Here is an 18,145-nt window from a genome sequence, read left to right as displayed (position 1 = left end):
GGAAAAGCGCTGATTAACAAATCTCTCTCTCTCTCTCTCTCTCTCTCTCTCTCTCTCTCTCTCTCTCTCTCTCTCGTCTCTCTTAGGCTCTCTATCTCTCTCTCTCTCTCTCTCTCTCTCTCTCTCTCTCTCTCTCTCTCTCTCTCTCTCTCTCTCTCTCTCTCTCTCTCTCGTTGCCTTCACGTGCACTGCGTAAATGTCGGTCTCCACAAGAGCACAAATGGTGGTGAAACAATTACTCGCACATCTTCTGTTTCTTAAGAAAAAAAAGTCTGTTAATTGTAATCCAACCCTGAAAAACCTATACAAAGAAGTAAATGTATGTCCTACATCATTCCACATTTTTGTCTTGGCCCCAGGTGAGGACAAATGACAATGCCATTCTAATGTGTTAATTATGTAGGCCTATTTGTAGTTCTATGTATTTGGAATAGAGCTGCATCTAATGATACAACATTTCCACAAATCTATTGTTTTGACTGAACAACAGACTAAATCCCAAAGATATTCTTCAAGATATATTATTCATAAAATATTCAACCTTGATCTTTTCCGACATGTTTGCTCTAATAAGTGCCTTTATTTTTGTCAGACCTCTTGAACATGAATGAATGAATCGGTGTAATAACATATACACATAATGGTGGTTACCTACATGTTCGTCATATGCGGATATGAAAGAGGTATGCAGGTAGGCTACATGAGGAAATGAGGTCTTGTAATGCGTCCAAGTTAATAGTGAACTATCACATTTATGTTTTTATTTTTTTAAATGCAAAACATAGGGTACAAAATTAACAGGAGTTAAACGTATACTTAAGAGTACATGTTACAAAGCTTCTAATTAATGTTAATTGAATTGCAATTTGTTCTGCTCTCTGTTGTTGAAATTAGTAAAAGAAACAAGTTCATTCAGTGTCTTTAACTTTTTTTCAAGCTTAATCATGTGTGTTTCACTAACAATATTATTATTTCCAACAGCCTTTGAAGGTAGCATGCTTTCAAGATCAAATACTCGCACCTGTCTAGCTAAGATCTCACGATAACACATTCTTGAAGTTATCTCACTTGACGACCTCAAATTGGCAATGAAGTGTTTATTTAGTTTAAAACGAATGGTTCCAGATGCACATTGCTAACATTTTAGTCACATTATCAAACAGCAATAGAGATACACACACACACACACACACACACACACACACACACACACACAATCTCCATCACACACACATACTCACTCCAAGCACTGCTGCAGTGTTGTTTTACACTCTGGATTTAACATGCAGGCGAGAATGATTATGCTGGCAGCTGCAAAAGAGGGAGATGAAATGATGCAGTGATTATAGAGAAAGAAAGAGATGAGAAATGTAGATAATTTTCACAATCAGTTGTCACTTGGGTAGAATACAGTCACTAACAAGCTGCTGTATAGACAACAAAGGAGATCTGATATAATAAAATATAGCAGAGAGCAGAAAAAATTCATTTGAGCGGATGTAGTCTATATTCCTGTATGCATCTGTGACGTAAAAGAGATAATACATGCCTAACCTTGAATGTGTAGAGGACTGTGACAGTAGCCTATACTGCAAGTTGATGTATCAAGTATCTAAAGTATTCCTTGTTTTGTGTAAGTAAAAAAGGGTGTGCAAAAGCCCTGAAGTTAAACAGGTTTAGTTTCAGCATCTCACATCAAAGTGTTGTGTGTCCATGGAATTAAGTAACCACTCACCTAACACAAAGCAACAAATTGAACTGAATCAAAAATATTTTTCTTAAAGATATAGTTGAGTTAAGTTAATTAAGTAAGAGTTTTTGGCTAAAATCATCTACAATGATAGGGTTGTTTTAACAAGAAACAAATGGTGGAGTATACCACTTTGCACAGCTGCAAAACCTGAAATGTAGGATGTGAAATTGTTTATAGTTCACTATTTTACGTTTCCTACACAGTTTATCACAAGATGTTTTAGGGCTACTGCTCTATCCCGCATTTGTATGTGCTGTCACTATGGCTATGGTTACCAAACTTTATAGTCTTTATGTATGGAAAGCTTTACAAGATTTTTCTCTTCTCTTGCAGTAAGTTGCTTTTTTCCTGAAGAACTACTTCATGTTAAATCTGCAATTTTGTCCAGATGTCTGCAATGCTGTCCTCTCTGGCCTTCCCATCAAACTCCTCAATAAACTCCAAATCATCACCATAGGTGCACCATGTGTGCTCGGGCTTTTAGCTGCACTGCTCCAAGACTCTGGAATTCCCTCCCCAAACACATCCAACAGTCTGACACAATCACGGCATTCAAGCCCCTCCTCAAAACCCACCTGTTCAGATGAGCCTACTCACTGTTGTGCTACCTGTCCCGTCTCCCTACATATTACTGCCCTTTTGTAACGTTTTTAGGAATATTGTATGAATTGTAAGATGGGTGCTTTGAAAGGTGCCTCTAAATAAAATGCATCATTATTGTTATTTGTGGTTATAACAATATCCTGCGGCTGAGAAAAAAGGTATTTGTTTTTCTTCAAAGTGCAATCTTGAAACACCGCTTTTCGTGCTGAGCTGCCACTTTAACATAGAAATGCAAAATGCCCACAATTGTATTATCAACATGTTCATGCAACAACATGGAGGTGAATGATGACAAACTCCACGAAGAAGACTTACTCCCCCCATAGATATTATGTGCATTCCTAATTTAGTCTAAATGAGAAAATGACCCTACTCAATTTATTAACATTGAGTTAATATCTTAATTGCTACTTTCCCATATTGTAAACATTTGTATTTACTTAAAGGTGGGGGTACATTGGTTGACAGGTTGACAACGTTCTGGACATCTAACTTTGGTGTTGTCCTTGTTTTGGTCTTAGAACTTTAATCCATGTACACTCTTTTCAGTTCATGAACAGTTATTCTCAAATATTTGATTCCTAAACGCATTTGGTTGTATTTATCTACCCAGTCTCCACTCACACACACTAAAAAACAGTGTTGACCAAGATGCCAAACTAAAGACTTTAGTCAAATGGGTAATGTCATGTTGACTACATCCTTGTAAGGTCTATGGTTGTTTTGTTAATGATTTTTGCACCATTTGGTTGCAGTGATAATAAATAATAAACATTCTCCTATTTAGCCTAGATACCATCTGTGCTGCTGTATTTGCAGCTTGTTTCGTCATCCAGAGATGGAGGTTGATGTATCCAGAGATGAGAGGTACATTTAACACAAAGTACTAAGGTGACACCATCTGGGACAGTGTTGCTATTGCACAATGTTCTACAGTAAGTCCCAATAAATTGTTGCCACTTACTGTGCATGTGGAAACACACAACCACGCTCACAGTGAGAAGTCTCAGCAGTGCTGACACTATTTCTAACACCTATAATCCTCCCTTGGAAATAGTAGTTGTTTGATAGCATCTGAAACATTACATTTAAGTTATTTTGTGGATTGTATGAAAATTATTAGCGCAATGACATGGTTTTTAATATTTGGTTAAGACACTGCCCCTGACTTGCAACACCCTCTCAATAAATTCTCCAAAAAACAATGACATCAAGCTTTATCAGGACAATACTTTTACACTCTACTTGATACATTTAACTTTACTCTAGGTCAGATAAAGTGAGGAACAAAAAGAAGGTGACTGTGGGACTGTGAAGAAATGGCATGCTTTTTAAGATAATGTTAAATCCATACTAACTATAAACATTGTTGATTTCTGCCGTGTTGATGATTCCTTTATCAATTTGACCGAGACCAGTAAAGGCGACTGACAATGGATTAAATAAAGAGAGATTATTCATAAAATATGTAAAAGAATGTGGTTTTTACTTAAATCCTGACTGTTTGCATTGATTTGGTTGTATCTTTTTCAGATATGGAAAAATAGGGTTTTTTACATAGATTTTTTTATCAGAATGAAAATCCACAACAAAAGGAATAAACACTTTTCACTTCAGACTTGCAGACAGGGGAGAGTGGGGTAAGATTAGTCAATTTGTACTTATGTTGTCCTAGGCAAAGACAAATTGTATAGAAGTCAAATGACAACAATCTTTATTTGAGAATCTCCTCTGTCAATAAAAAAATAAATAATGCATTATAACAAAGGGCCATGAAAATATGACTTGATATGAAAAAAGCGGTCTTGTAGCTTAACTTGCCCCATCTAAGGAGTAAATTGATCTGCGTCAATGGGCAAATTGAGCCATCTGGGAGTAAATTGATGAATTTACTTTTTCAAGTTTAAACCTGAGTTGAAAACACTGTCACAGTTTGTCTCTCTCTGCACATTATACATTACATCTTTATGATGAATGACACAAACAAAAAGCATGAATTGATGTTACTATTCAGTTATTATTTTTCAACTTAAAGGTGGGGTAGGTAATTTTGGAGAAACCGGGGCTGCTGTCGAATACTCCAAAAATCAGATCCTAAGTTCTAACCCTATCGTCTATTCCTTGACCTCTGAGTGAAACGTCACGGGGTTAAGGGATAGTGGATAGGAGAATTCAAAAGGATTTAGGAGAAGAGACTGCGGTACTTTAGAGAATCCGACTGCACTTTCACTATCCAACGTGTTTATGATGCGCCAGCGGACGTCATAAATGTACGTCTGCTGCTGTGGGGAAACTATGGAAACTACAGTTTTCTATACAGCGGACTACAACATGGATGTATAATAAGAACTGGGGACTACTGTAAACTCATCTAGAGACTCTGCACCGTGCTCTGATGCTGTTGTTTTATGCTTTATGAACATGGACAACAGAGAAACATATTCTTCATGAGCAAAGTTGGAATTGAAATAAAAAAGGAAAGTGAATCTTATGCTCGTCACCTCCCTCAGGTCCACATTAATAGAAATGATCCCAATACGTATATGACAATATTAACAAAGTGAGCAGATATTGTCATAATGTGAGCAAGGGGTCTAAATAAATATTTTTTAACTTAAATAAATATGTTTTGCCAATGTTGAACAGCTAAATATTGTTTGAGTTTAGCTGCCTGGATGACAATTATTTTCCTTTAGGCCCATCTTCTTTTTTTATTATATTTATTTTAACTTAATTTAGCTTACACTCTTTTCTGTGACCATCATTCTTCAATTGGCATTATATTGATAGCATTAGCAGCTATATGTTTAATGCTATCTAGCTACTTTGGCTAGGTTTCATTGTTCAGCCAGATGTGGCGGGAAAGTGAGAGTGAAAAGACCGACAGATGCTGCTGCGTTAATATTATACAGTCTCAATAACTCGGCACTAAAGTTATTTATTAGTAGTAAATGTACACTACAGGTTACCTGTTTCTGACTAAAAACATCAGCCACTACTCTATACTTGCAAATATTATTGTGTAAAAGGGAGATTTCATATCTGCCTCTTGTCGCTACGGCAGTTGAGACGCAGCGTCACGCACGTCAGGCCTTCCCTTCCGACGATTTGATTGGTCGGAAGGGAAGGGCCGGCGGCAGAGCCCCAGAGAGATAAGAGTTACGACACTCCCAGAGCCATAGAGAGATAAGAGTTACGACACTCCGTTGTAAAAAATGGCGGCGCCTACTTCCGGGGTATGGACATCGTAATAGTTCAAAATATTGTCATTTGGGCGTTGGACCTCATTCACTTACATTACGGCGCGTCGATTAGTTCCAGAGGTAAGTTGCTGAAATATCGAACTCTTTTGAATTGTCAACTGTCTATATTGTATCAGAGGCCCTTTATGATGCTTATACTGGTCTTCATTTGTATATGCACAGCGTAATTATCTATATTTTATCTTGGTTGTTACAACCAATTTTGCTAGCATTGCCTGCTAGTTAGCTAGCGCGACTTCGTCAGCTTTGAAGGTAAGATTTCAGTAATGAATCGCTAGCAGCTTATATATCAATGACAATGATGCTGGGTAACTAACAAGCAGGATTTAGATTGATTATGTGTTTTTATTGTTATTTTGGTTTGTATCTGCTGAACCTGACCGTGTCAGCCATCCCTAGTCGGCTTTTTCTGTATGATATGACTTAACTGCTAGCACTAGTAGAAATGAGGTGGCGTTTGTGATAAATATTTCATTGAATTTTGGGATATACTAACATTTCATTATGTGACATGTTAGACTGTACTTAGTTTTTTTTTGTACTGTTCCGTGTTAACTCATCTGTACTGTACAACTAGCCTAGCGCTACTTTTTAATGCTTGATGGCATGCTAGGATAGATTCCTTTGTATTGTAATATACACACTAGTTTAATGATTGTTCTTCGAAGGTATTATTCAGTCTTAAAAAAATAATAGCCTACTGAATAGGCTACTCTACAGCAGTGAATGAAGGATGAGCCTAAAACATGGTCATGCATCCAAAATGTTTATTTTTAACAAAATAAACACTTTTCAAAAAATAATTAGCACTTTTTTTTTATTCAGCCTCATATGTCAGCCTCATATGTCAGCCATGGCTGTTGCTGCTGCTGCTGAAGGAGGGTGCTGCTGCTGAAGGAGGGTGCTGCTCAGGGTCGGCTCTAGAACAAATCGAATGGGGGGGCAATCATTTACCAAGGGGGGGCACACACTGCTGTCAACAACCAACACACAAACACCAACGCAACTTCAAAAAACATGCTGTAAACTTAAGTCTATTGTTTTTCACACACATTGCAGGGTGTAGTGCTATTGTATAGCGCACCTATGACTTGTGCATACATGCACGATTGTGGCACGACCACCAAAACAGAAACATATGGACATAGGCCACCATACAAAAAAGTGTGCAAATGTATTTAGTATCCTATCCATGTGAACATGTTTTAGGTGGGGGTGGACCTAACCTCCTCTAGGAGGGTCTGGGGCATGCTCCCCCGGGAAGATTATTTTTAAAATATTGAAGTTAAATGCATCAATCTGGTGCACTTTGAGAGCAAAATGAAGAGATCTATGGATAGCCTCCATCACTCAGCATCCATATGAAACAGAACTGTACTTTTTCTTTATGGATATTTTACTAATCACTCCCCTTTTAAACTGTATTCTTGTGTTACTGTCCTATAGTATTTTATACCCGTTTTTCATGTATTCTCTTATTCTTTAATAACTATAATGATCATATAAAGGTATTCCTCGCAAATACTTGTTTACATAAATGGTGACCAAACCGTTTGAGACCCACTGAGATAAGTTAACCTACACTAAAGTTAACTATCTAAACACTGAGAGAGTCCTTACCTCACTGAGCTGACGTTATAAGATCCTCTCAGTCTGACAGGAGAGGACTCTCCTCCACCTTGGTGTAGAAACAGCTCTTTATATCCGTTAGCATAGCTAGCTAACTCACAAAATGCGCTCGTGCCACACACACACAGAGCCGAGCTTGAATGAAACACAGAGACCCAGAAGTAGGCTACTTCTACTGTACTGTATATCGTATTATTTTCGATGGCTTTACTGTATAATCAGTGTAACAGATTAACAGATCGCCACTGGGCTTTCATCTAAACACACAGCCACGTAATGATAACAAAACAAAGGTCGGGGGTCATTGGTCAAGCAACACACCAATCAGAGAGCAGCAGTGAGCACACCTCAGGCTGTGTTTTATATTTGTATTCTTTATTTCTGATGTATTTCACACAAAACGTTTTCACTTATATGATTTAAAAATTAAAAAAAAACGGCAAAGTGGCAAGGCTTGCCCACCCTGCGTTGGGGGGGCACAGTGACTCATTTGGGGGGGCATGGCCCGCGAATGACCCCCCATGACGCCGACCCTGGTGCTGCTGCTGGAGGAGGCTGCTGCTGCTGAAGGAGGGTGCTGCTGCTGGAGGAGGGTGCTGCTGCTGGAGGAGGGTGCTGCTGCTGGAGGGTGCTGCTGCTGAAGGAGGCTGGTGCTGGCAACGGCTGCAGGTGATGACTGCTGAAAAAAGAGGAGGCTGGAGGCTGCTGACGGTGGACCAGGAATGGAGATGCCAAGTACATCGATGGCAACGAGTAAGGTGTTTGGCAGTGGCCTAGATGTTATGACTTTCGGTGCAGAGGTCTGTTGGGTCTTCTTTGCCTTCTTACTCTGACTCTTGCTGCCAAGATACCCTTTATGTTTATCCTTCCTCTCAGCCCTGATGCACTTTGATGCAATCCTTAACCTCAGCCTGATGTATGTTGAGAGGATTTTTTTTCTTCAGGCATGAGGGAAGGTTGCTGTCCAGCAACATGGCTTCTTGTTCCAGCTGTGACACTGCATTTGAGGACTCATGAGGGAATCGCTCGTCCTCACACGGAACAGCTGCTCCACGTTCTGAACAAGGGTGAAAACCTCATCAGATGGACGGTAATCTGGCTCTAATTTGGTCTGTGTTGAAGATTTTTTTAAACTTGAGATTAATCAAATTGTGTTTGTTTTTTTAAATGCCGAATTAATCCTTTTCTGGTTTACCAGAGCCCTCTCTGCTCTCTTTCTTAGTAATCTCTCCCTTCTCAGTTGCCTCATTAGATCCTCCACGTGAGCCCGGTCACAACTGGCCCTTGGCAGTCTGGTCCCTGGAGCACCTGACCCTGGCAAACTGGCCTCTTCATAGCTGACCCCTGACTGACTGGCTCCTGGCACACTGATCTCTGGTAAGGTGGCCTCTTGATTGTCGGCCCCTGACATACTGGCCCCTGGCAGTCTGCTGACATCTGTCTCACTCTCTCTGTCTGTTATGTCCCTTTCATTCCCTTGGAACTCCACCTCAATATCTCCCTGAATCTCTGTAACAATAACAAGGCAATCTTGCTGTTATATGTGTATGCTGCCTTTACATGTGCACCTATTGTCATTTAAGGGTACACTACACTCCTATAGTGACATTAATCTAAGTTCGTCTATTGGCAATGTTAAAGTATGAAGAAATCTGTAGATTATCTACATGTGGTATATGAGTCTTCAGAGAATCCCTGAACCCTGGTAGTTTTGAAGCTGTATAATCTGAAGGTTGCATTAGGAGTGTAGTCTATCCTTGAATTATATAACATGGGAAACATTGTTAGCTTCATATATCATACCAATGTTTGATGTGCCATAATAGGTGTGGTCATCATTCCTGACATTAACAGCTGGAGGCATACTCCTTGACGTGGATTTCCTCCTTTTCGGCTTAGGCCGATGTAAATACTGGTGGAACAGCATCTGGCCTCAACCTCAAATTTCCTCCTGATTTGTTGCCAATATATTGGTCGTCTTCAAAGTACCTGTAGGTAGGTAGGTTTGATCAGTTTCCACTGCACACTTCAAATGTCATTGAAGAGTCATAATTCTCTACACTTGGAAATATGATGCCCTTTAAAATGTTAACAAGTCATGTCACTAGTGGTGCACGATAATTATCGGCCCGATAATTATCGGTCCGATATTAGGAATTATGACGTCATCCCGATAAACCCGATAAAAGTATTAATAGCCCCGATAATATACAATATATTTTTTGGGTAAAAAAAAGAAAAAAATACTGCGGTGTGGGTGGATTGGGATGAGGGGCGCTTGTTTTTGACTCGGCTCCTCCCGTTTTGCCAGTACTGTGGTATTAGTGGTTTAGGAAGAGGGGAGTTTTTCACAAATCCAGCGCTCCCTAACTCATGCCTGGCTGTGACATAAATGGTGTGCGGCCGTGAAGCCAGGACAGTAAACAAACATGTCGTCGGTAGTATGGGACTATTTCAAAGTTTCAGAGTTAGATAGTTCGCTTGCTATTTGTATTAACAAATGCAATGCAGAAGTTCCACGAGGAGGGAAAAAGGCAACGAGCTATAATACTTCCAACCTGATTAGTCACCTGATTAGTCACCTGAAACATCGCCATCACTACGATGGTGTGTTAAAAGCGTACGAAGACGCCTGCGCTGCTAAACTAGCAGCGAATCCAAAGCCAGCTGCAAAGGCACCGGGGCTTTTACCTATCGACGAGGCTTTTGAAAAAGGCAAGAAGTTTGCCAGAGATGACCCCAGGGCTAAAACGATCTCCAACTTCATCATAGAAATGATGGCGCTTGACGAGAGTCAAAACTGGTCTTGGCTTTGTTTTGTTCATAGTAGTAATGCTCATGTCATTTGCTCACTACTAGTCTTTTTGTTACCACCAGGTGTGCAAAAACTACAGGTACATTTAATATATATATATATTATATTATTATCGGTTATCGGTATCGGTCTTGAGAAGCAGGAAGTTATCGGTATCGGTTTCAAAAAACCAATATCGTGCATCCCTACATGTCACCTCTGTGAACATTACTTACATGACAGAGTTTTCTGCTGTTGTTGTCCTCTGTCAGACACAGGTTTTGTCTGTTGACCATTGCCATCCATCTCTTCCTTGGCTCTACGTCCTTAGGGAAGCCATATATCCGGAATCCCTTCTCAGATCGATTAGAGCAGTGGTTCTCAACCACTGGTGGTACGCGAGCTCCCGCTAGGTGGTACGCGGAGGAATCTGAAATATTAAAAAATATTTTTAAAAATATATATATATATTTTTTTTTTAATTCCTTCTGCAGGTAACGTCTCCCCGTTACCTGCAGAAGGAAGCCATGCACGCAACGCAGCCCCGTTCACCACAGAGGAAAGCACTTCACTCATTGCAGTACCCATAAGGATCTGTACAAATGCCGCAGTTTTTGCGTGGCTGTGTCTTTAGTTGAAAGCCCAGTGGCGATCTGCTCATCTCTCATCGAAATAATATGCTACAAAGGGGCGGACTGGCCATCTGTGTGTTGAACTTTCCTGTCGGCTCCCAGACCGTACAGTGTTTCCCACAGATATGAAATATACTTGGGCGGGGTGGTGGCAAGGGGGGGGGGGTTGAGGTGACGTGCAACAACATTAACCTTTCTGTTGGTCGCTTGTTAGCAGACCCTTCACGCGATGGCAGAGCAAACAGGTACAGGTACAGGCAGGGTCCATAATGATAGCCCTATAGTTTAAATCTACTACCCACACATGAACATATGGAAATGGGTTACTATTTAAAAAAATTAATGTATTTATTAATGTATTTAGGAACCTATCCATGTGATTTTTAGTGGGGGTCGACCTCAAATCCTCTAGGGGGGTCCAGGGGCATGCCCCCCCGGTAAGATTTTATTTTTTATTTTGGAGTTAAATATACCTGGGCGGCCCGCCCAAGTATAGTCTATGTGTGGGAAAGCCTGCCGTAGTCGAGGAGGGCAGAAGCAACAAGCTTCATGTTCAATAACCCACTTTAGCTTAAATGACTGGAGAGAGGCGAGCTCTTCTTGGGAGGCCGTTGCATTTATTTAGCTGTTCTTCTGTTTCACAAAATTCATCACAGACCTCTGTTTTTCTGCTTCCTCGTTTCACTTCCAGAAACATAAACACGTTCTCTCACTGTCGCTCTACCATCCACAAACCCACATGCACAAGCCACACCCCTCTCTCTCTCACTCTCTCTCTTAAAGGTGGGGTAGGTAAGTTTCAGAAACCGGCTCGAGTGCACTAAAATTTGAAAGTACACAGCCGAAAAGAATCCGCCCCTTCCTTCAGACTTCCTTACAGAGCACCTCCTCCAACACACATGAACGCGCACATGACTTAGGTTGGCTATATAGTTCAGGGGAATTGTAAACCATACAAAACAGATAATTACCTGTCCAAGAGAAAAAGAGCGACCACGGCGTCAGATTTCAACTCGGTGTGTATGGGGGTTATTCCCTATCTTTATTCAAGAGCGTGGTATTTTTTTTGAGAGCATACTTTATTGATTTCCTTCACTCAAACCCTGTCATCGCACCAAAGACAAACCAAAGAGTAACCGCCCTTACGGGACGCTGTAATAAGTCAAGCGAACGCACCCGCAAGGACACCTGGCCTCCTATTGGTTGAGGGATTTTGACAGGATTGTTGCACAAAAGTTTCGAGTGCACAGAATAAATCTGAGAGCAGAACAAATCTGTAAGCAGCAATATATCTGAGTGCAAGCGTACAGTTTGAGCAGAAGCAGAGCAAATCTAAGTGCAAGCAGGCACTATTTGAGTGCGAGGACAGGGTTTGAGGGAAAGAAATACATAAAGTATGCTCTCAAATTTAAATACCACGCTCTTTAATAAAGATAGGGAATAACCCCCATAGGTGTGTTCCATCAGTAGTCGCCATCGTTGAAAAGCAACTCCGATATTGACTCTGGTTTGAATTCTCCTAGTTTCCACTTTGTTTTTGTTCCTAATTTGCTCCGTTGCATTATTTCTTTTGCCACCAGTAGACGATGTTGAACTTAACTCTGCCATGGTGAAAGTGGCCGCCTGTTGCTGGCGAGTCATTGAAGTACTGCTGCAATGCACGCCCAATGACGGCACGCCCAATGAGGGCACGAGATACATTTGTGCGTGCACGAGATGGAAGGCTGACAGACAGGGCGGCAATCCAATCCGTTTAGCCGTTTACAACTAAACACGCCCACCTGCAAGACAAGCCAGCGGAATTCTTTACAAGAAAATGTGATCTACTGAATAAGTGCAAGTCAACGATCCAATCCAGCTGTACACCCATAGCCAATGCCCAGGAAGCCTCGTATCATGCCAGCCTCTGCATTGCAAAAGCCGGTAAGCCACACACAATTGGCGAAAAACTTTGTCTCCCACTCGCAAAAGAAATGACAGAAATCATGTGTGGCGAGAAGGCTGCCAAACAGTTACATTTGGTGTCACTTTCAAATGACACTGTGTCACGGAGAATAGTAGAGATGGCAGACGATGTTAAAAATACATTGATTGAGCGCATTAAAAGTAGTAGCTATTAATCCATCCAGCTGGACGAGACTACTGATGTTGCAGATTTGGCCAATTTGATGGTTTATGTCAGATATGAACATGATGGTGCAGCTCAGGAAGACTTTCTGTTCTGTCAACCACTGGAGACCAGAACAACAGCTGAGCACATATTCCAGCTCCTAGACGCGTTTGTGCAAGAGAATGGACATGAATGGAAAAAGTGTGTTGGAGTCTGCACAGACGGCGCGAGGGCTATGACTGGCCGCCACAGCGGAGTAGCAGCTCGGATCAAAGAGGTCGCACCGGAGATGCAATGGGACACACTGCAGCATCCACCGGGAGGCGCTGGCGGTGAAGAAGATGCCCGATGGCTTGAAGTCTGTGCTGGACTCTGCTGTGAAGAGTGTGAACTTCATAAAGGCCCGACCGATGCAGTCTCGCCTATTCCAAGTGCTCTGTGATGAGATGGGCAGCGAGCATGTCCAACTTCTGCTCCATACAGAAGTAAGATGGCTATCAAGAGGGAAAGTGCTTTCAAGGCTTTTTGAATTGCACAGAGAAGTCCAAGTCTTCTTACAGGACAAAAACTTCCCCTCATCAGATATGTTTGATGATACAGTGTGGCTCAGCCAGTTGGCATACTTGTCAGACATTTTCTCCCGTTTAAACGACCTGAATTTGGGACTACAGGGACTCTCCATCAATGTGTTTGATGTGCAGGACAAAATCAACACAATGCTGAAAAAGTTGGAGTTATTCGAAATCAAAGTCAAGGCAGTTGATGTTTCAGCTTTCCCTGCTTTAGAGAGTTTTCTGTCTGAGAACGAGCTGACCCTTGATGAAGGAGTGAGGGACAACATGGTTGCACACCTTGTCTCGCTCAGACAACAGTTCCGCCAGTATTTCCCAGTGATGACCGAAGACAACAGCTGGATGAGAAGCCCGTTCAGCATGGAAGCCTCTGGACTGCCAAGTAACTTAACTGTGGCTGAGCAGGAGAGTTTAATACAGTTGTCTTGTGATGAAACACTAAAGCCCGCTTTCAGAAAGCAGTCTTTAGTGGACTTTTGGATAAAGCAACACAGAGAATACCCCGCCCTGTCTGACAAAGCTGTGCGCTTTCTCCTTCCTTTTGCGACCACATATCTGTGCGAGAAAGGCTTCTCTTCCCTTGCTGTTATTAAAACCAAATACAGAAGCAGGCTGAATGCTGAGCCAGACCTGAGACCGAAGCTCACCTCGATTGCCCCAGACATCAAAGGACTGTGTTCACGGAGACAGGCGCAACCTTCTCATTAGATTTAGGTGACTTGTCAATGGACACCAACGTGTGGCAGAGAGTGAGAGTGTGTGTATGAATGAAGTACTGTACAGTTGTCATTTGGTTCTGTTCTCACTGTGTGTGTGTGTGTGTGTGTGTGTGTGTGTGTGTGTGTGTGTGTGTGTGTGTGTGTGTGTGTGTGTGTGTGTGTGTGTGTGTGTGTGTGTGTGTGTGTGTGTGTGTGGCAGATGTGTATGTGTGTGGCAGATGTGTGTGTGTGTGTGTGTGTGTGTGTGGCAGATGTGTATGTGTGGCCTCAAATATTTCAAAATGAAAAACTAAAAATACTACTCGGGGAATATAACGAGAGCTGCATTGTTGCAGGACAGTTTGTCTCTGCCTGCCACAGTTTGAGAGAATCAAACTGAGCTGACACCAAATTCTAAGCAGTTTGTTTATAACTGTTTATGTGTTTATTTGTGTGTATTTGTGTATAGATGTTGCAACTTAGAGCTTTGGCAATATATGTCACTATGGCCATGCTATTAAAGCTATTGCATTTAATTGAGTGTGTGTGTATGTATGATTGAAGTACTGTACAGTTGTCATTTGTTGTGTGAGAATAAGTTATTATTTTGTTCTTTATGTTCTCACTTGTGGTGAGTGAGTGAGGGGGAGAGAGACTGCCCTTTGTACAAGTAGCTATTGCTGACAATAAATAATGTTATTATGAATACATTTGCCTCCGAGTCCTGCATGAACTGTACATAGACTGTATTTTAACATTGGTCATATGGTGGTACTTGGAGAGCCAACTATTTTCTCAGGTGGTACTTGGTGTAAAAAGGTTGAGAACCACTGGATTAGAGCATCCAAATGCTGCACATCCAACCATGGTATGACAACTGATCTCTTAAAATGCAATATAAACGAAAGTGCCATAATATTTGTTGTGCAAACATTTTAACATGAATATTGCTATGTCCTCTGTTCAGTCTGCTCCCAACTGTATTCTCTCCCCTTATTCACCACTGTTCCTATTCTTGCTCTGCTTTTTAGGGCCCAGGAAACAGATAAAGAGGATGTCCCTTTCACAAAGGAACCTTTTTGTTTTTTTCAAAATTGTTAGGCTCCTGGTGCCCTCGAGTTCTGTATTGCTTTTTTGTAAATAGTTGCTTACCCTAACCCTTTTTTGTAAATAGTATTGCTTTTTTATAAATAGTTGATTGTTTGTAAATATTTGTAAAATGCCCCCCCCCCCCCCCCCCCCCACAATTGTTGTTTGCACAATTATGCTTCTGTTTTTCACTTTTTGGTGTCCATTGTTCAGCCACTGTATTGGTAAGCAACAATTTGTTTTGGCCAAAATGTGTTATTCACACTCTTGACTCCAGTTTGATGTGCTGCATTTTCCTCTGAGTGGTCCTGATTTCAGGCAGAGGTCATGGCTTGGAAGGTTTTATATCCTGTAGTGCCTCAACAGAACCTAATATGAATTGCTTTTTTCAGTTTCTCTTTTTTTTTTATTGTCTCGTCGCTGGATCACCTCCCGCTGGTAAAGTGGCCTCGTCATTGACAAACCTGTTTTTGTTGCTCTGTTGAACCATGGTTCAACAGGAGCTTCTGTAAATAGTTTTGTAAATAGTTTGAATATTTATCATAGTAATCATTTTCAGTCTCCCACTCTGTCTCAATTTAATTTATCGTTTATTTGCCCCACCATATGTTTTGTTGTCCAAGGGCACTAATTTGGTCTGTGTTGAAGATTGTTTAACACTTTAGATTAATCAGATTGTGTTTTTTGGCTGAATTAATATTTTTCTGTTTAACCCTAACCCTCTTTGTTCTCCTTCTCATTCATTTTACTTTGTTTTGTTCTAACACACATCATTTTTTCCATACACTGTTCTTAATACTTGTTCACACATTTGTTCGTCCCTTTTACTTTGTTATTCCTGTTGTTCTTGTTCAAACACATATATCAATTGTTCATCCACTGTTGTGGTAAAATGATATTCATAGTCTTAACATGATCATGAACACAAGCGTTTCCCTCCAAAAATGTAAAACGTATCTAAGTAATAGGCTACCAAGCTTTCCGTTGTCACCCTGCCGCTCCAAATGCAAAACTGTCAATAAAAAGTATGCAATTACAGCTGAAAAAGTACTTGGGTGTGTGTGTTTTTTTTATATATATTTACCATTCAATAACGCAATCGCTGCTGTCTGTCTGTCCCATAGAAGAACATGACAGCGCAGCGCAAAAATACTACGGACGTGACATCAACATAGCCTGCTTGTGCTACCACACTTTCCCCTCAACATATCGTTAAATAACGAAACTTGTAAATAGCGCCAATCCATACAAAGTGTAACCACATCATGTAAATATGAAAGCAATCTTTAAAAAATAACAGCGTTGGTTTAATCCATGACTATTTTGACCATGTTTGTGCTGTTTTTGCCATAGAGAAGCATTGACACGGAAGTGCGTTTGAAACTATCCCGGCATACATAAACCACGTGACCGGCTGGCGGCGACATCAAAGAGTGTCGTAACTCTTATCTCTCTCGGGCTCTGGACGGCGGGCTTTCCTTGACATGTCCCTGACACAGCGCACTGTGGGTGTAGTCATAGCCGGGTGTAGTGAGTGTAGCGTGCAATACTGTGTTTCACCACAGATTAATTAAGAGGGGCGCTGTTTCAGTCTTTGTAAAATACTCACTGACAACAGCGGAGAGATGTTTTTTAAGTTTATTGATCACAAAATGTAAACGACATGAAATAAAATCACCTAAACATAAGAAAGTAAGGCTGAAACATAACATGTTTTCTCTCTTGTCGTCCAGCTGGAGCGGGTTTTGTTTGGGGGGGGGCTGGAGCAGTGTCTCGCTGGGTCAGTGCACCACTGAGGTCGCACACTTCTCTCTGCAGTGGTGGGCCGACCCTTCGTCTCTCAAACACCCGATCAACACAGAGGGTGAGTCCGTATTCTTCTGTATTCTTGAAACCTCAGTCTTATGTTCTGTGAGACTAATCCATCTCCGTTTGGTCCCTGTCATCAGGATACTCCGAGCTGTGCTCCCAGCTCTCCTCACCTTCTTTTAAAGGCGTCGACTCCTTCTAGGTGCGGGTCAATCTCAACATGGAGCCTCACGGGGACCCTCCGTCTCTGGGTGTGTCCTGTGATGATATTGTACACATCAGAGACGCAAGACACAACCCTGTCCTCAGGAAAATATTGCAAAACCTCTAGCTCAGAAACATCAGGTTCAACAGATGTATCATTTCCAGCTTGGTGACCCGTTCAGTAATAAGTGCAACGTCGACAATGCCTGCCCTGTGAATATTGGTTCTCTGAAAAAAGCTGATATTATACTGGAAGGACTGAAATCAGCCCTAGATGGAAATGTCACGATGAATAGCATCATTTATGTCACACATTCGCTGACGATAAAGGGCCGGACATACAGGACTGGATCTGTGCTGCCCCTTAAAACACAGCATCAAGGGGAGCACTTATTTGGGGAAATTATTCAACTCACTCCTCTACGGGCATCAGCGCTACATCCCTCAATAGACTCCAGCGTGTCCAGAACGCAGCCGCCAGACTCCTCACCCACACCAAATCATGGCATCACATCACCCCGGTCCTCAAAGAACTCCACTGGCTCCCCGTTTCACACCGCATCCACTACAAACTCCTGGTCCTCACTTTCAAAGCCCTCCACCATCTGGCCCCCCCCCCTACCTCACTGACCTCCTCATCCTCTATCAACCACCCCGGTCCCTCAGATCCACCTCAGCCGGTTTGCTTTCCATCCCCAAGGCCAAACTCTGGAGCTTCGGGGGTAGAGCCTTCTCTGTGGCAGCCCCGAAGCTCTGGAACTCCCTCCCCCAAGACCTCCGTGAGTCTGAGTCCCTCACCCTGTTCCAGTCCCGCCTCAAAACCCACCTCTTCAACTCTGTATCCATAAGCCCCCCCCCCCCTCTCAACCAACTTCCTCCTGACTGCTTTTCTGTTTTGTTTTGTTTTTTTGTTTCTTTTTGTTTTTGTTTTGTTTGTCTAACCTCCCTCCCAAATGTAAAGCGTCTATGGGTTCAAGAAAAGCGCTATA

At 41.7% G+C, this 18,145-nt stretch overlaps 1 protein-coding gene across 12 annotated transcripts; it reads left to right on the top strand.

Moving 5' to 3' along the window:
* The first annotated feature begins 7,804 nt into the window (after positions 1-7,804).
* Positions 7,805-17,733, top strand: LOC117544665 (zinc finger BED domain-containing protein 5-like). Of its 12 annotated transcripts, XR_004568716.1 has the most exons (5): positions 7,805-8,338; positions 8,489-8,625; positions 9,075-9,243; positions 16,877-17,007; positions 17,093-17,733. XR_004568716.1 is itself a non-coding variant. In XM_034213925.1 (4 exons), exon 4 carries the CDS (start codon positions 13,126-13,128, stop codon positions 14,062-14,064), a length of 939 nt encoding a protein of 312 aa, XP_034069816.1. In that variant the 5' UTR covers positions 7,805-8,001; positions 8,193-8,338; positions 8,489-9,247; positions 12,255-13,125; the 3' UTR covers positions 14,065-15,072. The 12 variants fall into 12 exon arrangements, 9 of the variants coding, with proteins under 9 accessions (XP_034069816.1, XP_034069818.1, XP_034069821.1 ...); XR_004568717.1 differs by lacking the exon at positions 9,075-9,243; XR_004568715.1 differs by having other exon boundaries at positions 8,489-9,243.
* Positions 17,734-18,145: the final 412 nt, after the last annotated feature.

The sequence above is a fragment of the Gymnodraco acuticeps genome, unplaced genomic scaffold (assembly GCF_902827175.1).
Source record: "Gymnodraco acuticeps unplaced genomic scaffold, fGymAcu1.1, whole genome shotgun sequence".
NCBI lineage: Eukaryota > Metazoa > Chordata > Actinopteri > Perciformes > Bathydraconidae > Gymnodraco > Gymnodraco acuticeps.
The sequence above is the reverse complement of the archived record's forward strand: the minus strand, read 5'-3'. Positions and strand labels throughout refer to the sequence as shown.

Excerpts from the sequence above, each read along its gene's own strand:
- LOC117544665 (XM_034213925.1), top strand. The coding sequence starts at position 13,126 with ATGCCCGATGGCTTGAAGTCTGTGCTGGACTCTGCTGTGAAGAGTGTG.